Source organism: Cyrtonyx montezumae, unplaced genomic scaffold (assembly GCF_038088225.1).
Source record: "Cyrtonyx montezumae isolate F1298 unplaced genomic scaffold, pur_monq_1.0 scaffold_16, whole genome shotgun sequence".
NCBI lineage: Eukaryota > Metazoa > Chordata > Aves > Galliformes > Odontophoridae > Cyrtonyx > Cyrtonyx montezumae.
The window spans coordinates 5,100,179-5,128,110 of NW_027071892.1; the positions used below are offsets into that span (position 1 = coordinate 5,100,179).

General features: G+C 46.8%; 1 protein-coding gene across 5 annotated transcripts in view; it reads right to left on the reverse strand.

Moving 5' to 3' along the window:
- Positions 1 to 3,320: 3,320 nt before the first annotated feature.
- Positions 3,321 to 27,932, reverse strand: part of CREBBP (CREB binding protein) — a 73,560-nt gene continuing 48,948 nt past the window's right edge. For all 5 annotated transcript variants that reach the window (XM_065732446.1, XM_065732448.1, XM_065732447.1 and 2 more), the window contains 15 exons: positions 25,476 to 25,594; positions 25,104 to 25,343; positions 24,520 to 24,608; positions 19,461 to 19,541; positions 18,692 to 18,748; positions 17,119 to 17,196; positions 16,576 to 16,643; positions 12,587 to 12,737; positions 11,641 to 11,787; positions 11,042 to 11,155; positions 10,487 to 10,652; positions 9,781 to 9,948; positions 7,373 to 7,534; positions 6,864 to 7,145; positions 3,321 to 5,542 (listed from right to left, as the gene is read on the reverse strand). In XM_065732446.1, the coding sequence (XP_065588518.1) occupies positions 3,368 to 5,542; positions 6,864 to 7,145; positions 7,373 to 7,534; positions 9,781 to 9,948; positions 10,487 to 10,652; positions 11,042 to 11,155; positions 11,641 to 11,787; positions 12,587 to 12,737; positions 16,576 to 16,643; positions 17,119 to 17,196; positions 18,692 to 18,748; positions 19,461 to 19,541; positions 24,520 to 24,608; positions 25,104 to 25,343; positions 25,476 to 25,594 (4,097 nt within the window). In that variant the 3' untranslated portion in view covers positions 3,321 to 3,367. The remainder of the gene's footprint in view (positions 5,543 to 6,863; positions 7,146 to 7,372; positions 7,535 to 9,780; positions 9,949 to 10,486; positions 10,653 to 11,041; positions 11,156 to 11,640; positions 11,788 to 12,586; positions 12,738 to 16,575; positions 16,644 to 17,118; positions 17,197 to 18,691; positions 18,749 to 19,460; positions 19,542 to 24,519; positions 24,609 to 25,103; positions 25,344 to 25,475; positions 25,595 to 27,932) is intronic.

A 27,932-nucleotide genomic window follows, 5' to 3' on the forward strand; every position in this document is an offset into this window, starting at 1 on the left:
GCCGCGCTCCGGCGCCGCTTCCCCCGGCGCGTAGTGATGACGTCACGGGGCAGCACGTGGCGCGCGTGTACGTCCCCGCCCGCTGCCGCCGCCGCTCCGGGACGGCGCGTCCCCGCGCCCCGCGGGGTTGCGGTGCTGCTCGGCCCCGCTGCGCTGCTTCGTTTCCCCCCCGGCCTCCACGATCCCGCACCGCGCTGCGGTGTTACGGATCTGCTGCACCCACCCCAGCGCGCCCCGCAGCGCTGCCGGCTCCTCGTGCTGCGCTGCGCTTCCAGGCGCCGCAAACCCGCGCCCCTCCTCCATTCCCTGCGCTGCTGCCGAAACCCAAATGATTTCTGAGCCCGCACAGAGCAGTGCTCATGGCCGCCTCCGTCTGATTTCAGCGCGCTCCTGAGCATCGCTGTGCCGCCCCAGAGCTCTCGTATCAGATGAAACAGCTGCAGCCTGCCCTCCTGCCTCGGAGCTGCCCTCCTGCAGGAAGCCCGCGGGCCGCGGGGGATCCGGTGGGGATCCGCTCCGCTCGGGCTCGTTTCTGTTCCCGGTGCGCTGATTTAAGGGCGGTTAAGCTGCTGCAGACCTGTGCCACTTTGTGGCTGCAGCGAGGCGGCAGATGGGGCTCCTATCCCCAACCGTTCTGCTACGCGCTGCGTGCCCCGGCTCTTCTTCCTCAGCCCGCTGCCGCCTGCAGGACCTCAACCCTCTGCTCTGAAGGATGCAGGGGAAGAGGCAGCGAAGAGCACGGAGACGAACCTCAGCTGCCGTTATCTGCCCCGAGAAACACGCTCGCCGCCCTTGCTGTCGCAGCGGCAGGCTGGGCTGGCCGGCAGCGGAAAGCGGAGCACGTGGGAGACGTGGAAACGAGGAGCTGCGGCTCAGCGCTCGGATTCAAGCGGCTCGTTTTCCCCGCAGAGCTCAGCACTCGGTTGGTAAGGCAGGAGGCCTCAGCCCCCGCCTCCAGCGACGGAGATCCCGCACCAAACGCAGCGCACCCTCGCACCGCAGATGCTCGCGTTCCCGCAGCGCCGTTCCTTATCAGCACCGCTACCCCAGCGAGGACCCGAGCAAAGCAAACCTCAAAGGACACAGCGAAGCGTCCCTCCGGGCTGCGCTCCCAGCTCTGCATCTGCAGCGTTTCGCTTCAGCTTTGTGCCTCTCTTCCCACTGCTAAAATAAACTCCGATCCGAAACCGCTGCTCGGGGACGCCGGGTTGGGTGAGGCTCTGCCGCGGGGAAGCAGCCTTCAGCCCAAGCAGCTTTACCAGCTTTTATTACACACACCAGCACGCCGCAAGGTTCCTCTTTTTGATCACAAATAGTGCGTTTTCTCCTCTTTTTTCAAGCTCCCAGCGTCGGAGCTCACCGTCTTTATTTTCTGGTCGAGCTTCGGCTTCACTGAGCTCAACCTCAAATTCCGACGCCGCGAATCGCCGACGGCGGCTGTGGGCAGACGGATCCGAGGGCGGCGGAGGAGGTGCGACAGCTCAAGGTTTGCGAGGAAGACTTCTGCAGAGAGGTACGAGGACAAGGAAACTTCCAGGAGAGAAAGCAGCTCCGCTCCCCCCGTCCTCGCCCGGCACTGCTGCGGTGCGAGCCGGGTGCGGCGGTGGGCTCTGCTCACACCTACAGCCCCGGGAGGGGGGCAGCGCGGGGACGTCGTTCATCGGGAGGAGAAGGGACAGCGGCCCAGGTGACAGGATAGTAAAGGGAACATAGGTACGTGATTTGTTATTCTTTATTCCACAGAAAACCCTCAAATCTAGACTCAGAGTTAACAGCAGAAAAATAGTGTTAAAGTCAATAGGTTCATCTTTTACCGCAGGCTGAAGAAACGAGCCTACAATGAACTCCACACTCTCTCTTCTCTCCTTTTGCCGGTGATCCTCCTCGCCCTCCTTCAGCGCAGCTCCTACAAAGCAATGGCTGTGAAGAGAAATAACTTATTCCAGTTGACCCTCGCGGACGGACACCGCCAACGGGAACGGGGAGGAAGGGCAGCACCCCCCCCGGCCGGGGCCCTCTGGGGGCAGCTCCACGGCCACGGAGGGCACGATCCAAAAATAGATAAATAAATAAAACCAAACCCTTCCAACATTCATTACATGGATCTTTCTTTTTTTTTTTTTTTCTTTTTTTTTTTTTAAAGAACAGAATACATGTTAAAAACTTCAGTAATTTATATCAATTTTAAGCAATACTTTATATACAATGGAAAAAAAAGACATGCATAGTCCAAATACAATGTTGAAAACAGCATTTTCATAACAAAAAAACCCAAACACTAAGTGTTAATACCATGTACATGGATTCAAGAAGGACCACCCTTTTTGTTTTGCTGTTGCACACAGTTTATTTAACAATATGATATTATAAGTAAGAAATGAGTTGGTTTTTTTTGTATTTTTTGTGGGGTTTTTTTGTATTTTTTTGTATTTTTTTTTTTACCATTCTATACAGTGACTGAATCTCCTCAGATCTTCTTATTTATAGTAATTATAGCGCTCGGTGTGATTTACACTAGAATTGCTTTTCCTCATTTCAAGTTTCACGTAGAAGAAAGAAAGAAAAGAATGCTTCTCCTCTATTCCCACGGGCGCGGGCTCAGAGCGGTCATCCCCCCCTCAGCACCAGTTCTGTCCGAGAAACAAAGCAGCCGTTCCCACACCGGCAGGAGCGGGGCTGCCGCGCCGCCCGGCTGTGCTGTGTGCGCAGGAGTCCGCTCCCAGTCCCGGCGGGAACCCCGTGCAGCGCGGGGCCGGGCCGTCACCTCGCCGAACAGTTTCTCAATATTATTATTAGGTTTTTTTTCTCTTCTTTGAGACGCGACGTCTTGGAAATACAAATAAAAAATATGAATATAATGAACTCGGCTTTTCCCCCGTCCCCCCCCCCCCCGCCCCCATCTTTCCATCCCCTCCCCCCCCTCCCCCAGTCCCTCTGTTTAAAAAAAAGGCGTGAGCCGACGGCAACAAAAATAATAGGAACCAAAAAATCCCACAGATGAGAGCAGAGCTCTGGGCAGCCCGGCGCGAACAAAAAATATATTCTTTGTATTGTTTCTTTTTGTCGTTTGTGGTTTCTTGTTGTTGTTGTTTTGTTGGTTTTGTGTGTGTGTGTGTGTGTGTGTGTGTGTAGGTTTTTTTTCTTCTATTTTGTTTTTTTAAACAGCGACTCCGTTCTCCCTGTGCTGGGAGCAGCAGTCCCACCCCGGCTCCCAAACAGCGCGGGGACGTCTGAATCTTCAGTACAAAACGTCCAGCAACACCAAAGGAAAAATAAAACAACAAACAAAAAGAAACAAAAACAAACAAAAAACAAACAAACCCCCCGATATCCCCCCCCCAAAAATAAAAGTGATGCTCCCATAATGCTACAAACCCTCCACAAATTTTTCTAACGTGTCCCCGGTGGTGTCCCCGACCAGAGACAATTCGTTTGACAACGCACTCCTGTTGGGGGTGTTTAGTTGTGGAAGCATTGCACTCTGTTCCGGGTTGCCCAAGTGTCCCTGATCCATGGAGCTAGCCATAGTAACTGCGAGTCCTGGGTGGGGGGAACCAGTCTGGGGCGAGACGTGGTGCGGCGACGGCTGCGGCTGTATCCGCGGGGACGGGCTGGAATGTGGCGGCTGGGACTGGGGGCGGGGGGACTGCACGGGCGCCGGGGACCGCACCTGGTTGCTGAGGGAGGTGGCGATCTGCTGGCCGGGGAGATGAGACGCCTGCGGTTGTCCTGAGAGCATGTGCTGCTGTGGGCTCATGGGGTTGGGCTGGCCCGGGGACCCTATCTGCTGCTTCATCTGCTGCTGCTGCAGGATCCTCTGCTGCAGCGCCTGCTGAATGTTGGGAGCGCCGTCCGCCCCCAGGCCGGGCTGCCCCATCTGGTTCAGCTGTCCTATCTGAGCCATCTGTCCCATGGACCCCCCCTGTATCGATATGTGCTGCTGCATCCGCTGCTGCTGCATGGCTTGAGGGTAACCTCCCGGTCCCTGGGGCTGCTGGAACTGGTTGTGGCCGCCCATCCCTGCCGCCATGCCGGCCCCTCCTTGCTGCTGCTGCTGCTGCTGCTGCTGCTGCTGCAGTAGCTGCCTCCTCAGGATCTCTCGGTACTGCGGATGATTCATGCTCGCCATGCTAGTGTTGTGGCCGGGGTTCATGATGCTCATCGCCTGTCCCTGGGGATTCATAGCGCCTATCCCTTGCTGCTGGGGAGGAACGCTCGGTCTCTGCACTCCTGCTTGCATCGCGTTCATGTTCTGCAATCCCGGCTGAGCGTGCATGCCCGGCTGCTGCATGCCGGTCTGCGGCTGCTGCATGCCGGGCTGGGGCTGGATACCTGCTTGCGGCTGCATCCCGGGCTGGTTAGCCACGTATTTGGCCGTTCTTTGCTTTATAAAAGCTGCCATAAGCTGAGGGTTGGACTTGAGGATATTAAGAACCTGCTGCTGCTGCTGCGGAGAGCTCGGCGATTTCAAGGTCCTCAGCAAGTCCTGAAGTGCATTTGGAGGGATGCTGCGCGGCGCCTGCTGCACGCCCGGCATCCTCGGCCCCGCCACGGCCTGCGCCGTCGCCATGGGCATGACCGGCCTCGCCATGCCCGGCTGCATCGCCTGCTGCTGCGGCATCGGGGCCGACTGCCACTGCCCCGGCTGCATGGTGGACATCACGGCACCGCTGACGGGGTTGGGCCGGGGTACATTCATGCTGACTTGCGGCATCTGGTTCACCGAAGCCACCGTCGGGTTTACCAGCCCCGGGCGACCGGGAGGCAAGGCGTTGCTGATGCTGTTGACCCTGTAGAGCTGCTGCTGCTGCTGGGCGGCCTCTCTCTCGATCTGCCGCGCCGCTTCCACCGCGGCCGGCGGCGGCTGAGCCGGGGGCGGAGGTGCAGCGACCGGGTTCACGGGTTTTCCTGTTGAAACAGTGGTGGGGGGCTGAGTTCTGGAGACGCTGGGAAAGCCAGCCGGTGACATACTTACAGGGGAAGGCTGGGGCTGGGGGGGAGGCTGCGGTGTTTGCGGCGTACTTGGCTGCTGTGTGGGGGTACCGGGCGTTGCTGAGGTAGGAGAAGGCAAACTTTGCTGAGGCACGTTTCGGGTGTTCATGGTGGCCATCCTTCTGCGCATGAGCTGAGCCTGCTGCAGGCGGTGCTGGATCTGCTGCTGCCGGAGCTTGTGTTTGATGTTGAGACAGAATGGCACGGGGCATTTGTTCTCTTGGCAGTGTTTGGCATGGTAGCAGCAAAGAGCTATGAGCTGTTTGCACACTGGACAGCCGCCGTTGGTCTTGCGCTTGCAGCCCTTGGTGTGCTGCACAACCCGTTTCATCTTCTGGCAGGATGGCAAGGAGCAGTTTGCGTTGCGGCACTGACAGGCGTGGACAAGGGACTGAATGCAGCGCTGGATGCTCAGCCGCCGCGACTCCTGCGGGCTCTTGGACTGCTGCTCCCCTTGGCTGTTGCTCTCATCGTCCAGACCCAGGCCCCACTTAACCATCTTGTGGTCGTGGCTCTTAGTGTTGTAGCAGTTAATGCAGAGGTCGTAGTCCTGAAAGCAAAGAAAATCCAGAGCTCAGCTGCCTGCAAAGCGCGACCCGCGGTGCTGGGAGAGGACTGCAATGGGAGCCTGGTGTGGAAGCACACTCTGTGTTTCACTGGGCACAAACGGAGCCCAGAAGAAGCAGGACAGGACAGACACCCTGTGCTGTGAGCAGCTGCTGGTTTCCAGTTATGCCGGGTGTGCTGAAGTACAGAGGTGACTGCACAGCCTACTCAGGCCCCACAGCACAACTGTGCCTTCACTTTTAAACATCATCACTGGTTTGTGAATCTCCCCCCCCCACCCCTCTCCTTTTTGAGGATGGCAACTTTACATCTCTGGGATGTCTGCTGGAGTGGCTACACGAGGAGAGCCAGAACAGTGCAAACAACTCTACCCTAAGTGCTAAGAACTAAGGGCTTGCTCTCCATTTTAACTATTCTTGGTGTAATTACTGACTAATAACTACTGACCTGAAATGCGTTTTTTAATCCCTAAATCAGCCCTCGAAGCAAGTGCAAGTTTCATGGCAAGACAGACACTTATCTGAAAATCTGCTCAAACACCCAACCTGCCCTGCACGACCTTTTTCTGTTCTGCTGGAGAAAGATAATTCTCATTATACAGGAGCAGCCAGAAGAAACCTAATGGCCTCACTCCCTCTCCCCACTGAATTCCAGCCTTGTCTCAAGAAGCCCCGTTCAGTGCTCTCCCCAGAGGGATTAATTAAGACTCTTCACCCACGAGCCTGGCAATAACGTCCAGTGTTAAAATGAGGTTGCACTCATTCAGTTCAGCTCCAGCCAGAGGTCAGCAGCAGCCCTTTGGAGGACACCTTCCCCTCACGTCCACCCATGTAACTCCACATGTCATTGCTCTCTAATGTAGTAGAGTAGAAGTGACCTATACTGTAATAGAGCCAGACGTTACAAATACAGAGCCAGCTTAGGAAGCAATTATTTGAGTTGATACACAGGGCAACCAACCTCCAACGCTGGGCACAAGTGGCACTCAGTACCAAGCCAAGTGCCACACACAGCACGGAGCCAGCTTCTGTCGTGGCCATCCATTCTACATGGATGAGCTGGTCCTGCAGATTCCGGTTACTCTGACAGTGCCAGGCTCCACCACTCAGCCCCAAAATCCTGTCACGGTAAGCTAAAAGCCTGGCTATGCAGAGGAGCTTACTGACGTGGAGTAATTCAGCTGCAGCCACTTACTCTAGAAGGGCAGCCACCTTCCCTTGAAGCTTCACTCTGCTCGCATCAGGACAAGCCTAACTTTGAGGAAACCGGGGCAAGAATAGCAGCCCCAGGTGATACACACGTACCTCACAGACAGTGCAGTGCCACCTTGTCTCCACGTGATGCTTGCACTCATTGCAGGTATAGACGAAGCGATCCTGCCCTTGGGTGTGGAGCTCCACCAGCATGCACAGCGTGGACCACTTGGACCGGCGCAGCGAGGAGAACTCCCAGTGCTTATCTCTGGCCAAGGTGAGGAAGGCATCGCGCCCATCCATCAGATCACAGCTCAGCAGTGGGTCGGGGTCCACGATGGGAGGCAGAGTGTTAATTACAGGCCCAGCATGTAAATGAATCACAAAAAAGACCTACAGATAAACGGGGTGGGGAGAACGAGTCAGTGACGTTAGATTACCTCGCAGGAAAAGCTGCAGCAACAGAATGCTGCACCTCATCTAACTGGCTTTGTTTACAGTCATCTCTTCAGTACACTGTTACACCCAGCACAACCAAAACCTTCCCCCCCCATTTCCCAGTTCTACCACTACACCTCAACCTCCAGGAATCAAACTCTCTCTGCACGTTTTGACAGTACCTCTTTATGCTTCTCCATGGTGGCATACAGCTTCTGAGACAGATCGTTGGACACGTTTGGCATGCTGGGTTTCTTCTTGTTCGCTCTGCTGATGCTACTCTTATTCTTGTTGGTTTTTTTGTTGTTCTTTTTCTTGGCGTTTTTGCTGTCACCCTGACTTCCCTGCAAGAAACACACGGGGAAGACGTTCACCATCACGGAGCTCCCTCCCATTCAGTGCAGCTGCTGTCAGTAACAGAGCTTGGTTGCAAAGCCTGCAGATCAGCCACGCTGTGCTGAAAATATCCCACATCCCAGGAAAAAAGTCAAAACCCAAACCAGCAGGGAACAAATTTCCAGTGTGGTTTAAAAATAGTCTGGATTTTTTTTTCCAAGTACACAAACATTAAATAATCTGTGCCTTTTTTTAGTCCCTGCTCACTGTACCTCTCTTCCCTGCCTTGCACATATTTCAGAACAAAATATGGTAACAATAAAAGGGACCTTTACAAATTCTGCTATTGTGCTCTGTTGTGCATTCAGGACTTCACACACTTGCTCGGTATCTCATTAATCAGTTTAAATTGAACAGACTGAGGGCTAATGCACAGATAAGGAAACTAAAATGAATCCTTTCCCACCCTGAAGATGTGCTACTGCACATGCAACTCCAAGAAAACCCTGAACACTCGATGCCTTCACTTATGTGCAAGTTACAACACAGGCCACAGTGAGCACAGACTGAATGCTAAATACAGGCAGGGCAAAAACAGCAGCCTGTGCTATTTGGGTGACCTGGGAAAACAGAGATCAACGAGCCTGAAAAATGAAATAGAAAAGAAATAAAGAAGCCTCCTGTCCTCGTAGCAGGGTACATGCCACCCTACCTGCTATGATGCTGGTCTGTACAGTGTGAAGAACAATCCTCCCATACATACATATACAGACAGAGGAAAATGTGTATATATACACAAGAGGAAAGCTCAACACTACGTGCAGGCCAACAGTTTGATTTGCAAATGTTCTGCTCAAACAAACCAAAAAAATTCCAACTGAGGAAAGAATTGTGTGTGAGGACTGCGTGCCTCGGTGCCATCCTTCCTTCCATCCATTGGGTTTGGACACAGTGGTGGGTGACCTTGCCCAGGGCAGGGGGCTTGAAACTACGGTGATCTTTGAGGTCCTTTTCAACCCAGGCCATTCTATGATCCTATGACTCTGTATCTTTAATTTATCTTTAGCCAATCACACTATTCCAAAATGTTGAAAAGAACATTTTCTTCTTGAAAAGAAGCTCAGCTTGGTACTGTTCCACCCTGGTACCATCTCACAGATCCAGCCAAGCTTTGGCAGAGAAGCCTCCAGCACGGATGGTCAGAGGGCTCTGTGCCTTCAGAGCCTTTCCCAAGGACCCCTGTATGTCCCACCTCTCAGAACACCTATCTGCCCCTTGCAGCAGCATCACACCAATTCCTCTCCTTTCCAGGGGGCACACTTTCCTCTACAGCCATGTGGATGCACACTCAGTCCTGCCACCCCAAGCAACATCAATGCATTATGTGGAACACACAGATGCTAACGGGCAAGGCTGTGTCTTCCCACACGAGGCAGACAACTCATGTGAGTGGAACAGCTGTTTGTGACTTTTCAAAGCAACTTTTTCCTCACCCTTAGATGTATGTGTTTACACTGGTCCTCTCTCTAGAAGGACAAGCTATGATTTATTGAAAGCCAAGCCTTGCCTTGCAGCTCCTTCTGTGCAGCTGTTGGCTGAAATATTTCAACATTTTAAAGTACACTCAGAATAAAAAGGTGAAAGTCATTAGCTCTCCGGCTCCACGAAAACAGCAGCAAACTACATTAGCTTTGAAGGAGCTGCTAGGGTTTAACAGGAGCAGTTCCACACCGATCACACGCAATACATGCTGCACACAAACTGCCACAGCACATAAGCTGAGGGCAGTTTCTCCCCAGTCAAAGCTCTGTGGTTCCACCCTGGTCTTGACTTCAGATTTTCCTCTCTATTTTCAGATCATCTTGCTGTAAATCCCAAGTAAAAGGGACAATATAAAAGCACTGTGACCATCTGGTTACGGATCCAAACAAATATAAGATCACCTTTGCAAAGGTGCACACCAAGAGCTCAACCAAATGACTGCAAGCAAATGCAGCAGTCGTGGTGTGACCCTGAGTGCCTCAATACGTTTCCCAGAGAATATAAATGCTGAACTACAAAACTCACTTCAAATTCTTAGAAAATAACAACAACGCACCTGTGTATTTCTATCCAAGAAAAATATCCCAAAATACTGACAGAGGGAACCCAGATGTAAGAACGGCCTTTTCAGCTGATTAGCCAGTAGAGTGGAGAAGTGATAACTATCAGCTTTATGATCCAGGAGCAAGTACAGTGTGTGAAGGTAACCCACCTCTGTTGTTTCACTAGCTGCAGTGCTTTCTTCCTTCTTCCTTTCCTCCTCCTCCTGTTCCAACTCTTTAATGCTTTCTTCCAGCACATTGGGCCAGAAATCACCTTCAAAGTAAGGCAGCTCCTTGGCACTTGTCAGCCTGTCTTCAGTTGCTTGTTTGAAGATGTCCTGTTAAGGGTATCACATAATACCAAGAATATCCACTTAGAAGAGATGGCAGAACCAGAGATACGACCCAGTGCTACACTGAGCAGTGCTTTGTTTTTATTTTTATGGGAGTAAACCCAAGGTCTGCTCCTTGCAGGTTGGGGTATGTGTGCAGTATTCCCCAATTACAACAGCCACCCTTGTTCTACAAGTGAAGAACAAGATCCTGTTTACAACGCACTGACTGAAACCCAGAAGGAGTACACATTTCTGTCCTGGGTATTTTGGTAACACCACTGCCCAAAAGGTTCTAAGAAGATTCCTCTCCTGGTGAAATTTGGATACGGTGGTTTTGTCAGTAAGAAATTTTCTCAGGGCAGAAGCCAAGCTTAGGGAAATTTCTATCTGAAAGGCAGAACGTCCAGAAAATTGAACAGAGACACCAACTGAGAATAAGAATGCCTGCACAACACTGCCACTGCTGCACACCTGATGAGACCGTATGAGCTACCTTCAAAGGAAAAGGTGGTAAGAATTCAGCAAGCAAACAGTAGCAAACCTTGTAGTCATGAATGATTCTCTCAGCAAATGCCTTGTCCAGCATCTTCTTATACCATTCTTGTAAGCGTTTGGGCTTGGGAATTTTCTGATCGGGTGGATGGCAATGAAAAATATAGTCATCTCCTTCACTTGGGGGACAGGCCCAGATGTGCCCTGTCACATACCTGCAATTTGAGCACACAGAAGATCCTTAACGACACTGACTACCATCTTAAAAGTTAACTCAGCCAAACTGCAACGTAAATTCAGAATTCATTTTTTCCCCTTTTTAAACAAAGATGGTGAGGCAACAACCTCTGTTTGCATGAGAGATGGGCAAGAGCGTGGGATATGAGCATGAAAAGCTCTGGGGAACTGGTGACACAAAGAATGAGCCTCAACAGTGAAATGTTTAAGAATCCTTACTGACAAAACCCAAACTCTCTCCTCACTGCAGAAAAGATGTGTCAGTGGGCAGAAAGGAAAGAGTGCTTTCAGGTGCAGGCTACCTGGCATTCTGGACAAACACAATGCTAAGCAAAAAGACTGCTTGCTTTGAGAAGACTTCACTTACCCAAGTTTCTTCACGTACTCCAAATATCCAATGAGGATCTCATGATAAACTGCAGTTCGGAGACAACGGGGGCGGAAGAAATGAATACTATCTAGATACGATATGTACACACGTCTACAATAATGAGAGAAGAATGATAAAAAACATCATGTCCAGCTGAACTTCAGTGTTATCTACTGAGAACTGACTTTTACAGCAGATACATACACAGCCACGCTGAGCAAAAAAGATGATTACACATCATTTAATTGAATAAGTAAGCACCTTAACATAGTTTACATAGTTCTCACGAGTAAAAGATGGGTAATGCTTTTTGGACAGCAAGTATGTATCTCAAAAAGCAAAATTAGACAATAATAATAAGATATTGTCGATTGTTTTGCTGTGATATTTGATTTCTCCTCTGAAGTTGCCTGCAGTCATACAGCAGGACTCAGAGAATCACAGAACTGTCTGAGTTGGAAGGGATCTCTGAAGGTCACTCAGTCCAAAATCTGAACACCTCTCCCAGTCTTCTGTATTTAAAGTGAGCCTCCAGTGAATGTAGCTAAACATCCCCCATATGTATGTGTGCCCCTGACACAGAAATGAAGGAGTACCTTGTATTTGGAGGGGGGCAGTCCGAGCCATACTCCTGCACGTGCATGCCAAAGAAGCAGACATCTACTCCATCTATCTCCTCAAATGCAAACAGAGCTTTGGTACGGTAAGGGAAGGACTCCGACATCTCACCAGAATCCACAAATCTGAAGAAAAGGGTGACAGGAAGGAAGAAGAAATCAAATAAAGCCAGTCACTAAACCACTATCCTACCAGCAGAAGGAAGTTTTTTTGTTGTTTTTTTTTAAATAAAAAAACCCAACAACTTCCTCTTAGCTCATTTGAAGCATCTATACAGAAGTTAAAGTAAGGTCAAAGCAGAGCTGTATTAAAACAGAGAGCTGTCAGTGTAGGGTCTGTTGGCTGCAACACTCACGCTGTGTTAACACACGACTGGATAGGAAAGCAGTGAGTACAAGAGCACCCTCAGAAACCAGCAGCCTTTAACTACACTGCAGGGTAACAGACCGTGACGCACTGCCAGGACGTGACGCCAACGCTGCCTCTGTGAATTAAACCCAACATACTTCACAGAATAAACATTTCAAGCTCCTCATTTATTAAGTAGATTCAAAATAACTTCTGAAAACTGAAGTATTTATCAACAAAGTTGCAGGAACAGTATGGAACAGAATCCGAGCAATCTGTTCCAAACCAAACACTGAATTTGGTCACATTCTGTCTTGATTAAATATGATGAAGCTGCAGCACCATACCCAAACCCAGGACATCCCTCTGCACGCCCACCAAGCAGTTCACACACAGCTGCCATCCTCCTCCAGGTCCGCCTGCTACAAACTGCTTTTCCTTACCTTTCCTACGCTGCCCGCTCATGCAGCACTCCCAGATATTTGCAGAGGGATTTAGGTGCAAATCGCCACATTCATGCAGGAAAACATAATCGTAAACACTGAAGACTGCATTTATTGTAATTAATGAACCAACCTGGATTTCATCCCTGGTTTAACTTCCACTGTCTTATCTGAACTTGCTACCACTCTGACGAAGACCTCTCCGGCTTCAGGATGATTCTGCCGCCGCAAGAACTTGTTCACTCTATCTTCCAAATGGTTTCCTAAGCGAGTGGTCTGCAGCCCTGGAAATGAAGAGGGGGAACACAACAGCACAGACATTAATGGCTGTGAAGTGTGGGGTCAGTCACCACGTGTGTAAGGTGTCTCAGTGCTGCGATGGGTGGCACCGTGCTCTCCTCCTTTGCTTCACCTCCATACAAAAACCATCACGCTTTCATTTCTACAGCCAAAACTGAAAAAAAGCAAAGCAACCCGTGGGTTTTTAAGCAAAGCTCAAGTGTCCATACCCTCACGTGGAAATCAAAACCGCTGTAGTGGAAAAGTTACTCAGTAAGCGAGCTAACCAAGGCGGCTTCACGCAGCAGCTTGAAATTTGCGGGCTTATTTTACCAACGCTGCAAATGTTTCCTCCCAACAGAAATGCTTCCTGGCTGCTTGACAGAGATTACATCACTGTGTAGATCTGGCTCAACGCCACACCTTCACAAGCAAAGCAAAGCGAACCAAGGGAAATGAAAAGCCTTCTGGCTCCAGCGGAGATTTCGCTGCTCCTTCTTTTATTTTCAGGAGAGCTCTTAGATGGAAAAGTTACAGTAATCCGCACAGAAAGCTTCAACAGCTCTCACACAGCAGCAGAGGACTGTAAAGGTTCAAGCTGACATACTGCCCAGACGCCGTCTCCAGCTCTGCACGTGCACAACTCACTTCTGTGCATACAGCTGCTTCCCCAGCGCTGCACCACGCGACGTTTCCAAAGAAACCCACGACAGATTACAGAAATCAGCACGAGAATTTCACCTTAAACTGGAAAAGCAGAAGCAGCACACTATTTTGACTCGAAGATGAATGACTATGTCTCTTATTCTGCTGTTTGTGTGCATTTTACCAGTGAATACTTCTGCTTCGTATTACGGTGCACCTACAGAGGCTGCTGGTGCTTCCTGACTACTGAGCTCACAGAACGCTACGGAGAAACGTCTGTGCTAAAAATGGTGCCTGGGCACCAATCCTGAAAGGAGCCACACACACTCAAAGGAAGAGCTCACGTTGTAAGGAATTTATACAGCTGGATGCTTATTTTGCAGTCAGTTTACACAAGCTATTGAAGATGGCAGCCCTGTTTTACATCGTTTTACCTGCTTCCTTGTCCAGTTATAACATTGGCAGTTATACTACAGGCAGCCATGATATAATTTGAAAGAAGGCCGGAGTAAAAATATTCCCTTTACCATTTTTCTCTATGCTGGCTGGAGATACTGGGCTTTCCACGCATAACAGAAGGCCGTTACAAGGAAATTCAGACACATTCTGAAGAAATGATTTGGTTTTGTTGATACCCTCTCAAAACAAACGGGAAAACAGAAATAGCTCCATTTCAGCTAACAGGCCGGTACCATTTCAGAAAGCTCTTTTAGTTGAATCTTAATGCATTTCCTTTCTATCACCTTCCTAATGCTAAGCAACCAAAGGATAACTCCTTCCTCCTTACGCTGTAGCACATAAGGATGTGAAAAATTAAGAAAAAAAAAGGCCAAATAAGATAGATTAAAAAGGCAGCATTCAGATGATACGCACTATAAGGGATGGATCAGAACCCTGGGTATGCTGATACGTCACAACACAAGAAAGCTTTTTAAAAGCACCTGTATTTTACTCCTTAGACACATCTAGCACATGTCCTTCCAATGAAAGCTCAGAGCCCAATTCAAAAGATAGTTCAAATGTGAAAAAAGCATCCACGCCACCACTGAAGCAGCAAGCCTTCAGGCAGCCTGCTGCAAAATGTTTGCTGTTCTAGCAGTAGCAAACATCTGGGACTGGATTCCTGACTGCTCACTCAGTCCCACCTCTGGCTTTACTGGGGCTTTTTGTCAGGATGCTGCTTCAGGTGCCCTGCTGCCAGGCTATCCTTAGGCCTTGAAGCACTTCTCCATTTGCTACTGAGCAGTATTCATACATTTCCTCCGTAAGAAAAAACACTTCACAAGATAGGAATTTCAGAGCTGAACACAGCTGTGCACTGGTTTACAGGCTGTATTTACTCTGCCATCACTCAGCTTTACGCAACTTGTTGCAGTGAGGTTAAGAGAACCGCTTTCACTTAACACACATTAGGAGCAGCTTTCAGCTGATGGATGTGCTTTCCTGGCTGCCAGCAGCAATGCCATGCTTGAAAGACTGCAGAAATCCTACTGGTAACTTAGTATGGGTTTTTGCGAGGAGCAATAGAAAGGGGAAGGAAACAATGCTCCCAGATTTCACCACTCCTTTGTTTTTAGGTCAGAAGAAGACCACGTTTCGACAACAAGAAGCTGTCCTTCCCTGTTCGTGTATTTCCACCAGAGCACTGCCGAGGAAAACAGGTCCCTAGTGCTGAGCTCACCAATGGGCTACAGCTGGCAGCAGGATTCACTTCATCGTGGGAAAAAGATGAAGGCAAGGAGCAGGGAAAGGAGATCAACAAAGGGAGAAGCTTTCCATTACTTCCCCCATCCAGATGCCCCAAGAACAAAACCATCACTTTAAACTACATGCTGGTTACTCCAACTTTTTCAAGCTGTGTCACAGAAAAACTGCACGCTTGTAAGAAATTGCACATGTAAGAATTTAAATCAATACACACTGTAAAGTCAGCATGTAAAAGGAAAAGCAGCTACTTAAAATGGTTATCTACAATGACACTTTTATTTCTTTACCTCATTAATGTTCTCTTACAATCTTCATCACTCTTTAACGAGAGTAATTTTAATCTTTTCAACAATACTATTCTGCATGTGTCAGGTTACCCCAGAGACAGCTCTGATCACTGTAACCTGATAATGCTACACGAGCCGTATCCCCTCCCCATTATCCTGCTTCGAATCTCTTATTGTGTTGAAAGAGCAATCAACCACACACGATCAGATAAAAAACTTAGTTTAAGGCAAAACTGCTCCTTTTATTAGAAGGAATTTGGAAGACTCAGGCTTGCAAACTTCTAGTACAAAAAACTAACACCTAGAAATTCAAATGACTAAAGAAAAAGGGAGAAATCAAGCACAGCCATAAGTTCTCAACTTTGAAGAATTGGAAACGAACATCTGAATCACTATTTCTAAACTCAGTCATCTTCTACTCTGTGCTGTCGACACTGCATTTCCAGTGCCAGTCCCTGCTCTTTCTTATTTTTTTTGCCCTCCATGACATACAGAAGTTATCAGGTCATGCTCTCTGATGTTAAGCACATGCCATCAGTGTAAGGATTGCTAAAGAGATGGAGACAACTTGGCCCAGAAGCTTTGGGCACGCATCTTTGTGACATTTCCAGCGTGACAGTGGCTACCTGCATGATCTAGATGGAATACTATCAGTTACTTATTCCACCTGACAGTTCTCCTATCACAGTCTGCTCAAGGAGTGAGAAAAGCGCTTCAAACACATTAGTGTTTGGCACCACCACAACGCAGCTGAAGTGCAGCACAACCTGCTCCTGTGTGTTATTTCAGGGCACAAAGACGATGGTGATTTACAGTAACTTCAAAGCTACACAGAACCATGTCTAAGAATAGACAGTAAGTGCACGCAGCCTTATTCTGTTTCTTTTTTTCCCTCCCTTTTCTTTTTACCTTCTCCCTCTTGTTTCTTTTGCTTTCTTTTTTTGTCTTGGAAAAATAAGCACGCAGATGCCAAAGACCTCGGGCAGCACTAAGGCTGACAACAAACTCATATCAGGTCTTGAAAACACCGACAGCCAGCAAAGCCTCGGTGACGCTATTCCCCATTTTGCAAATGTCCCATACTACGTATCGTGACAGCAGTAGGTCTCAATCAGAAAGGTAATATATGACAAATAGATGCAAAGGAAGAAAGCCTTCGGCAGGGAAATGAAAAGAAACACACAAATGGAAACATCAAACTTACTTTTAGCACTGAACTTGTTTTCTTTGCGCGTTCTACCAGTTTTCTTCAGACAGTTGTCACAAACAAACCTGAAGAGAAAAAATAAAAGTGCCAAAAACTTGACAAATCCAACTCTGGCTACATCCAGCTCAAAGACTGAACCTGTAATTTTACCCATCAACATGGAAAATATTTTTCACTGGATTCGACCCTTCCCCTCAAGGGCCTTGAAGCCCTTCTGAGTTGGTTTAAGTCTGTCAAACAGCTACACCTGCACGTGTGCTTTTTAGTACACAAATCTACTGTCAATCAGCTCCCACTGTTCATCGCTTCGAAACCACAGAAATCTGAGTATGTAGCATGTTTGTTTCATACACTTTTTCATCTGTACATACAGAAATGAGACCACAGGTGCAAAAAAAATAATTTAGAAATGCTTTGTCCATTTGTATTCAGCTACTAAAAGACAGTGATGCATATTAAAAAGCAAATGCAGAAAATCTTAATTACTGAAACAACACCAGTCTTATCATACAAGGCTTAGGAAGCTAACAAACATCTTACCCTGAAGGCCAAATAATATCATAATGTAATACACAAATCTGGTGCATCTTCCGACCGCACTCTTTGCAGTCCACAAACCTGAGAAGAGAAAGGAATAGCCCATCACTTCTGTTGCTAGGCAGGTAATTTTCCAGAACTCAGCTGGAAGAACAACAGCCCCACCCTCCACTCCTCTTTACACGTATGTAAGACATGCAAAACCTACAGAATTTGGTAGTTACAAGCGTCAGATGTGAACTACGAGTTCTCTGTTCGAGGTGTTCAGGAAACGTTTACACGTTGCACTGAGGGACGTGGTTTAGTGGGAAATACTAGTGACAGGTGAATGGTTGGACTGGATTCCCTCAGAGGTCTTCTTCAGCCTTGCTGATTCTATGAGTCTACGATCATACGATGATCATACGATCATTCTACGAGCTCTGAGTTCTCCCAGCTTCACAGAATCCTGCTTAACAATACCTTCACAGATTGGTCAGTTGTTGCATCAACCACAAGCTGACTAAATGGTTGCTCAACTTACTGCAAATGTAAAAACGAATCATTCATGACTAACCACGCTGAGAGGGCATGTATTAACATGCCTTTGCCTGCGTGGGTCTGCCGTGGAGTTTTTTGATATATTTTTTTAAGACACTTTTGTCTGGGCTGCCAGTGTTTATGGACTCCACCGCAATGGTGAGCTCAGCAGTCTGCCTGTAAAAGGCAGAGCAGCTCTACCATGTAGCTTCAAGTATGAGAAAAGAGGATCAAACTGCCAGAGAACAAATGAGCAGGAAGATTAAGTCTTGCAGCAGCTACTTAGGGACAGCAGGAAGCGTCATGCTGCTGCTACAGAAATAACCCACGTGACGTTCCCAAGGTTAACAAACCCAAGTGAGGAGGATGCCCCTTGCAGTGGCTAAGTGCCTAGGTGAAGTGAAAAATGAGCTTCACAAGTCTAGCTAAACGGGGAGAGGAGAATGGCAAACAGCAAAGTGCTTGGGATGAAACGCTCAGTGTGATGGAGGGCCACCCTGAGCCAGGCTGCGCAGGGCAGAACACACTTCAGGAACTACTTAAAGCCAACAAGTAAGTTACAAGAAAGTAAGTTACTTCAAAACACTTGCTCACTTTGCTTCATGCAACCTTAAATTCTGTCAAGGTTTCTACCTCACTTCTTGCAGCAAGGATGTTTCTCAGTGTTCAGCATGTGTAGCCCTCTTAAATCGAAGGCTTAAACAACCCCTTCTGCTAGAAGCACCCGTATTTCCAACCTCCTTCCCTCTGGCCACTTGTTAATACCTAAATACTGAGGGGAAGAGCACAGGCACTCAAATGTAAAGATTTCTATTTCAGCCAAACAGAATTAGGAATGGCCACTGAAACAGGCTCACACTCGGGTTTTGGTACCAATGGCAGACACCACGACTGCATGTGGTGCTATGACCTCTGGAGAAAGGTTTCAATGTCTGCTTAGGCAGAGATGAGAGAAAAAGGAAGAGTTCTTTATTCCCTCTCCCATTTCTGAAGTGTTGGTTAGAGGACAAGCGAAAGCTGTGAGTGATCTTACAGCAAGAATGGCCTAGTTACTTACGGCTCAGGATCTAGCGTGTCGTTCTTCTTCTTCTCAAACTGATCTTTAGAGATGGTTCTGGAGACAAAGAGTTAACATGAAAACTCAGCAGCAACGTTTTACCACAGGCTGAGACTATATCACACTACTCAACTGCAGCGAACGAGCAAACCAAATCTGAAGGAAGTACATCAGTTTCTGTTCTCTGTTCAGAGAAAGCAATTCATTTTAAGCTACAGAAAATACTTTCCCCATTTCATTTTCTGAGGTAAACTAAAAACAAAATAATAAATAGCGTATATATGAAATTAAAATATCAAGAACAAGGGAAGGTACAGCCAGTAAAGCAGCCACCTTCTGAAGCAGCTTGTGCTGCCCATGCTTCTCATGGTGTCTTTTTTGGCTGGGGTAAAGGCAAGCCATTGGTTTCATAAAGAAAAGCTGTGCTTTGCAAGGTGAGGTGCCAGGACTGGCAGAAACCTTTCATGTGGAAAGAGTAGGGTTCAGGGACAGCCACTGCTTCCTCTTCCCCCTCAGTGTGCTGCTCAGGGCCAGCCCTGCAACCTGGGGCAGCTCTCAGGCAACACAACTGGGCACGAGTGGCACTTGCACGCTCGGCACAGGAGCAGCTGCCTATCACCAGCTACTGCAAGAATCTCCCACCAGTGAGAAAGACAGTGTTTCCCCACAGACACAATGGGCCAACTGTGCCAAACCAGCCATCAGAAATACCCACTGCCCCTCCTTTAAGAACAATAACTAAGCGTGAAGAAAAAAGAAAACTACTTACGTTTGAGGCTGGGAAGGGTCATCACCCAGGGTGACATTCTCCCCCTGGATTTCAGTGAAACACTTCTCACAGAAGTGATACCTGTCAGCAAGAAGGCCATATTTGGGTGAACTGGTCCAGCCCAACACACAGCCACCCAAGCACGGAGGCAGCAACCAGAGCAGGGCAGATCGCACGCCGAGGGGGGTTTGTTGGTTGATTGGTGGGTCAGTGTGCACAATGAGGAGGAACAGGGGACGGCAGGGTTAGAGAACAGGGGAGGGAACAAACAGCACAGACGTAAGAGGTAAGACGCAAACACCAAGACAACACAGAGCAGAAAGCCAAGGCAAAGCACAGATTAGCATTCGGTCTCATTTTATACATTTCGGCCATCATTACTAACAGAGTGGAGGGTCAGATTCCAAATTTGGGGAAGATTAATGCAGTAGCTACCAAGCGCTACCTTTACAGAGGCCTCAAATTTAAGAATTTGGATTTGATTTGCATCACTTAGGAAAAAACCCGCTCTGATTCCAGGCTCGAGACCGGCCGGGTTTCCTTCGGTTAAAAAAAGCAGCCTGTCAAGAAGCCTTAGGAACACACTTTTACAGGTTTAAGGAATTAGAAAATATGCTGAAAGCGTTTAGTGGTTGTCAGTAAAAACTATAAAAGCAGAAACACTTGGTATCAAATAAAATATATGCCTATTAAAATATTCAATTCAAAAGTTATTTGACTGTAAGAATAAATGTGACCAATTGCTCAGCTTTTATTATTTAATATAAATGAAACCAAATCCATACTCTAGACAAACATTTAACAGAAATGCAATTATGGGTCAGAGTTTCCAGCCATTTATCTATATTAATACAATATATGTATATATGTGACCAACATCAAATATTGTACATACATACAATATATTCAGTGAGTACATTAACGAAGCACAATTAAACTTCACAAATCGAATACGAGACTGGAGAGAATTTCTGGTCCCCAGACCAAGAGCCAATCCCACTACACTCAGCACAACCAATGCTTTAACAAACTCAGCTGAGTACATTGGAATGCAACTCAACAAAAATACAATCTGCATTTGAAAAAAAAATAATCTAAATTTCACAGATTTTTTTTTTAAATTATTGTTCGTTTTGTTTTTGCTACAGATGAACTGGAACCAAAGTTGTCCGGGTCATTAAAAAACAAGAGGCTAAATGTTTGGAAAGGATATGAATTCACACATGAACAAAGGTAACAAAGAGAGGCCACAGCTGTAAAATGCAGGAAGGCCACAAAGGATCATCAAAATAAGGGAGCTTTATGGAGGTTCAAGAGTAAGAGAATATAAGCAGCAATGGCAGCACAGTAAATGCAGTTTTAGTACTCAAACACTACAACTGTACAAATCAGGCATCCAACGAGACTCGGCGTCACAAGGAACCAACAACTGAAGGGATGCAGGTCAACATGGCAGCTTATCCCTTACAACGCACCCTCGTACACTTGAACTGCTTGAGCCAGGGGACACATCCCCAGGACCAAACTTCCCAGAAGCCAACCAAAGCCACTGAGCGGCCTTCCCTGAAACACACAGGTCAGAATTTCTTCCTGCGACAGAGGCTGGCCGTGACGCCATCGCCATGCACCGTAAAGCACGATGCGAACGGGACCCAGTCCTTCAGCACCCTGAGCGTTGAGGGAAGGAGTTCTGACGAGTGCCACAGCCAGGGCCGTGTTACTGCAGCACGGTTCATCTGAACCTTCCAACTCCTGCACGCCCTGCCAGCTGGCTCCAGCTCCAGGAGCCGCCCTGCTCACCAGGAATGCAGCAGCACACTCAATGCTCCTTTTACAGTGGGGCTGGGCACGCAGTGACACAAAGAGGAAGAAGGTATGGGTTTTTTCTAGTTAACGTAGCCCATACTGACACAGCCATGTAATAACCTTACCAGCAGGGCAGCTGCAGTTTTGATAGCAACCACGTGAGCTAAGATGTCTGCTCCCTGCTCGCAGCCAGCTGCACGCTAACTGCCCGTGCCTCGTCTCCTGCAGGTCAGCTCAGCTGGGATCAAACACATCATCCTATCAAGCAAAACCAAGGCTCTTGGAGCCACTAATGCAACAGAATGAGGCCAGCAGAAAAAAAAAAAGATCGGTTCTGCTCATTTGTAGTCTTTGGGCTAAGTGTTTCGCAGTGAGTACAGAGCAATTCTACAGGAGAGCTTTTCAGGTGTGGGCAGTGACACCACACCCCACTCGTGCCTATAGCCCACACTGCTCAGGTGATACAGCACCTCCCAGCCTCATTTCCGATTGCCCCATAACAGGCAGAGCTTGTCTGCTTATTACACACTGCCCATGAATTCTTTTTTCTTATTCTGTCATATCTTCCTTAATTAAAAAACCAACAAAAAAAGCCAGTGAACTCACAAACAGTAACTGACTACTTCAGGACACAAATGTGGAAGCACGGAAACACAGGAGCACCCAAACAAAGAGGTGTGTAACCACAAAAGCCCCCACGCAAGACTTCCGTTCATACTTTGTTCCATTTAAGCAATCCCAGATGCAGTTCATTACCACTGCTGCTCAGAACAACTGACATGATAACCCCAGTGCCAGGTGTGAGCCCACAGTGAGCTGTGCTGCTCCGCACTGCAGAGCTGGGCCTAGCACTAGCAAGAGTCCAGCCTTCATCCGTGGGATTAAGATGAAGAAAGAAAAGTTGAAATAGAGTGAAAATGATCAACTGAAGATCATGAATACTGGTCCATAAAATAACCGAGGTGAAATAGTACCTCTAAGTTAGTATGAATATGGAGTGCAGAAATGGAGACCAGCTCGTAATTTATTGGGTTATTTTTTTGCATGCTACTACAAATATTCACCGAACACTTCAGGAAGGACACGATATTCTGCTGTAACAGTCAGAAAGCTCATGGGAGGTGCTTAATGCAACACGTGAAAAACGAGAAGCCTTTCAAATGCAGACTGTCCAGGTGACTGATTCCCATCTATCAGAGACCAGCCACATTATGGCTCATTATCAGCATCCTAGGAAGGCTCAGTCTGTGTCAGCATGTCCATTTCCAACTGCAGTTGAAGTGCACTTGGAGAAATTTCAAGATTAGCAACTGGACTCATCTGAAATACCGTGTTTTTCAAATGGATATCCACAGAAAAAGTGTGTTCTCTGAACACCTGCTCTAACCAAGCTTCTGTGCTATGCATGCAAGCCGAACAGCTCTGTTCTAAATGATTAACTTTTAATCACTGAATTGCAGTGGCAGAGTTCATTTATTGAACGGTGCCTAATTATTCTTAGTTGTAAAAACACTGGGCTTCCAGTAAATCCAGTGCTATCTGTTCTGTACCCTGAAGAAGACAGCAACATTCAATCAACTACAGTTCTGCTGGAGTGACAGTATTATTCCATTAATCTCTTTGTTAAGAGCAAATTAATTTGTGAATTGTTGTAGGAAACCATTTGACTGTTTTAGAGTGATGGAGCTGACAAACAAGGGGTCTCTGTGATCTGATCGGCCAAACGCGCGCTTAAAAATACAGATCTTCAGAAATAGCTTGGTAAAACAAACATAAAAAAAGAACTGTCTCTTCATTTTAGCAGCCTGAAATACAAACCTCAAAGCAAACTTACAAGAAAGCCCCAAATCCTTCCACTCTTTTTCCATACGCCTGCATCCATTTCAGCTCCGTTACTGCCCAATGACACCAGGCTGAACTGCCCTTTCCCACTGCCTCTTTCCCACCTGTTACCACCACTAAACCTTATGTGAGGGCACTGCCTCACCCCTAAGAGGTAGGAAACTGCCATGGTGCACGGCTGAGCCCTGAGGAACCCACTGCTGCACCAACACAGCCTTCCACTGAGCTGATGTGATTTAACACCCCAACAGTTTGAAAGAGAAATGACTTCTCCAATTATTTTTGAAGTTGTTTTTATACACCACACTACCTGGATGTATAATATGGAAAGGATTTTAAATCCTACCACACAGCACCAGTATTTAAGGACCACAGTGACCACTTTAGTACCATCCATTTAAATGCATTTTATTGCTTTTTATTTCTCTTCAGACTGACTTCTTTGAGATTTCAGAGCAGCTGTATAAAACCTTTTATGAGAGCTTGTGAATCCACATTCCTCCATAACAATGCTATCTACATTCCACTGTAACAACGCAAACTACCTCAGCCCCAACGCCCAGTGCAAAGCAACACCTTTTCATCTCCTGCATTTGTGTTGCTCCAGCTGGGTGCCTCACACCATCTTACAACGTGTCTGGTGACATAGGGACGGCCTTCAGGGAGACTAAATACAAGCACTGACTGCCTAGATTCATTCCATAACTCTGCTCAGACAACAACCTGCTGTGCACTTCAAAGCTGGCAAGGCTTACACACTGTCAGACCTTCAGAAAGAACTCTGTAACTTTGTTTTTAAACAGATGCCACTGATTAACAATCATACTAACATAAAATCCTTATGGTAATTAAGAAAAAACTTAATGTAAAATAGTATTTTCTGATATTTTCATGGAGTCCAGGGAGTTTTTAAACAGTAACTCAAAGCTAGTTTAAAAAGAATTCGGTACTAACTGTGAAGAGAGTGACCACTAGGTTTTATTGCTGTACCATTTATTTCCAAATTCTGACAGTAATTCAGAAACAAAACTTATGTTTTTGTAATTCTCCAGACTAAGGCATAACTGACTCGGTCCCTTTTGGCACGTCTACCTTTCTACCTCCAGTATGCCCTGCTATTGGTTTTGAGGAAAATATGGAGCACTTCCACTTCAGCAGCACAGCCGAGCCAGCAGCAGGCAGCTAAGCATCGTGTCTATCTACCTGCAGTACAGCCAACTAGAGGGTCACCTGCAAAAGGACAGCATGCAAGGATAAACAACCAACTTCCCCTGACTTAGCAGGCAAAGGAAAGAGAAGGTTAATAATCCTCCTCCACATTTGCAGAGAACACAAATACTGCTTTTCTGAATACAGCAAAAGAAAAGGAAAAAAAAAAAAAGAAAACCAAGTAAAGCAGCCAAGGACTTACCTATTCTGGTAGCTGTAATAGGCAGCATCACGAGGGATAGTACACAGCTGCTTGCCGTAGCAGCACAAGGTCTGTGGAGAAAACTCATACTGCAAAAAAAATGGAGAGAAAGAAAATGTTAAGAGGTAACCTTTTATTAATTGAGTATCTATTAGGCTGAATCGAGGATATTCTAACACGCTGTTATCACGCTTTCCCAAGCTACTGTAAATACACTAGCAAAGCTCTCTTAATGGAATAACAGTGATTAACTTTATGAGATGATAGAGCTGACCTCTCTAACCACCTACTTGATTGCAATAGACACTGGAAGCAACGAATTTTAGTATTAATGTGATCAGAAAAGGTATTCTCTCTCTGAAGGAGAAAAAGACAGTAACAGAAAAGCAGCAAGAAGGGTATCATCTACTGCTTTATTTTTTTCCAGCTCTCAGTGTGGTGATGAGAAGTCAGACTCTTACAAGCCCTTTTCCTTATTTCAATTAGAAAAGCAAAGAGTCTGCACAAAGCACACACTGCCTCTGTTCAATCAAGCAAAGCTCTCTGCAAAAACACGACTCTGACCGAGCCCCTGGAGCACATACCTTGCGCCCACAACAGTAGCCAAGGGATTGCATAACGGGATCAATTTCTTGTTCAAACACCTCCGCGAGTTTAGTGCAAAACTTATAGACCCTGGAAGTCTTGCGATTGTACAGCCAGGCGTTGTTGAACATCAGCCACACATCGTCCACGTACTGCCAGGGCTCCTGGTACTGCCCCGTGTCTAATTTACGTTTGATGGTTGAAAGGTCCATGGGATTCTTCACGATGTCAAAGTAGTCCTTCAAACAAACACACGCGATTTTTTTTTAAGATATCAACTGTTCACACTGTGTTGTGCAGAAATGATGAAATGTTTACATGAGCAAAGGCAAAGTATTAGAGCAGCCCGTTGTGTTTCAGTGCCAACTCACCGGAATCCCTAGGAGCTGTGGGTCCACAGGCTGCCTGAACGGCAGAGACTCGGGGTCCTGCCGGTACAGGGCTTCCAGCGTAGGCATGAGCGCCTGGCGCAGCTCCTCGGGTTTGAAAACTGTTAATGAAAGATGGAAAGGTTAGAAGAATTCCTTCTGGGTACCATATCCGCTTAGTTCCCTAAAAATAAAAATAAAAAAAAATAGAACTATTGTTGCAAACAAATCTTACAAGCCATTACACCTACATGGCTGACTAAAAGCAACACTTATCACCAAGAGGCTACCCAGCAGCTTCTGCGTTTAATCGAATCACACTGGATTATGTTCTCAGTATAGGGTGATAAGAACAACTTAATGATACATTTTCCAGAGGATGCAAGATTTATCCAGAAGCAAATTAAGCATCAATTGCTTCAACACCAATGAAGCTTCACTCTTCAGAGAAGAGACCAGCTGCATTTTCTCCTTCCTTTCTGACTCTGTCAGCTGCTCCCGTGACCAGATTCTTCCAGCAAAGGAATCCTGGTGGGCAGGGCCGAAGAGCCAGCTCTCCAGAAGGTAACCAGATGTCCTGAAAGCTGACACAGGGATTTTCTGGCCATGGCATACAAACAGTCCTGGTCTGATGGACTGTTAATTGATTTTGAAAGTGTTAATACCTCCAAGATTTATATGCATCATTACAACCACTTGGCAACAGTGGCATGGCAACAGCCACGTTTCCTTCAATAGTGGATGACAAGGACAAGAAAGGCAATGCATTTTCTGAAAAATAATGATAACTTGGAGAGCTCTTTGAACATCTCAGCGGTGTAATTACATTTATTTCCTTAGGAACAGGGGTTTTAAATAGGGAAGAATGCCTATTATTCAGGAAAAAAAAGACAACAACTAAGAAGAGCAGGATAGCATTTAATATTTATCTACCTGGCTGAAACGAGAACAATACCAATAAAAGGGAGCAATTAGGAGTTCTCCTGAAAGCACTTAAATCAGTTGGGCTACAGTGACCCCTCTGAGGCTGATCATTGCTTTTGTTGCTCAGATAGTGCTTTATTAAGATAAAAATAGGCTCTGGGGGAGCATTCTCAGTTAAAAAAATAATAGATTTTTTAATTTTTATTTTTCGCCCCCCCCCCTTTTTTTTTAAATAAACATTGTATTTCTGAGAGGAATTCTTTTCATCTCAACCACACTCACTGAAATTACAAACAAATTAAAGCACAAGAAATTAAGTTGGCGCAACTCAACGATTTCTGAAGCATTAAAGTATCAATGTTTTGAGGCATCTGTGGACACTGAAGCTCCTGGAAATTGCTAGTCAGGATGAAAACAGTCCCTGCAGAGCAAAGGGAAGCTGGAAGACAGTTTGAATGAGTTGCCTGTAACTGAGAGAGGATTGCCAGCACAGCTCAGCCAGCTAAATCATGGCAAAGGGCTACGCAAGCTGCCAGAGGGGCTGCAGCAAGGCCCTGCCACACAGCTGCACTGAGACCTCATGCTGCAGCTGCTGAACTTGAACCCTTCAGTAATCTATTCTGGCCATCCACTTGACATTGCTGTAAGAAGTTTCCCTGCACTGATCCACACAACAATATACCACTAGCTAGAGGAGCTTCCTCAATAGATCTGATCCTGATTTAAACTGGGACAACAGAGCTTCAGCAGAACTTTTGCCAACTTCCTTAAAGAATAACTATAATTCCTGTGAAAGTTATGATCTACTTCAACTTTGGCTTTATATACATATGACTCAAAATTCAGTTATTTAGAGTTATGACTTCCCCTAAAAATGTTAAGAAAAGTCACCGCCTTCTTTAGTGGTAAAGAAACTTTTCTGCCTCTAAGGAGGGTGACTGATAACAAGAGATTTGAACACAGTCTCTCTCCATATGCAGATTGAATAGGAAAGCTACTGTTCACTCCTCTTCCTCGATTATATGCTCCTGGTTCTCCTCCTGTAGCAGATCTCTGTAAGGGGCTGGCATCCAGTCATCCCAATTTTGTTTGGGTGCATAGGTGGAAGAAGGAAAAGGGAACTCTGCCTACATTATGATGTGCTACCTGCCAGAAAAGACTAAGACACTCCCTTTTTAACTTTTAAATAAGTTTCATTTTTTCAAACAGGAAATTCTGTTTATGCTCACTGAGAAGAAAATTCTGAAAGGAAGATGAAGACATCTTCAAAACAGTAAGAACAACACACCCAGGAACCTTCTCTCAAATGAGGACTTGCATTATTATGACTTATAACAAAGGAAGAAACCAATAAAACCCATCTTGAAGGCAATCAAGCTATAAGGCAGGCAGCTATAATGAGAACAGGTGACAGGAACACCTTCTTTTGCGAAGACTACAAGGAAAGAAGCAAGCAAACAAAAGCCTTCCCTTCAGCCTATGGTGTTCAACACAGCTGTATGTGTGGGGTATAGACAGACTCCAACTCCACAGCAG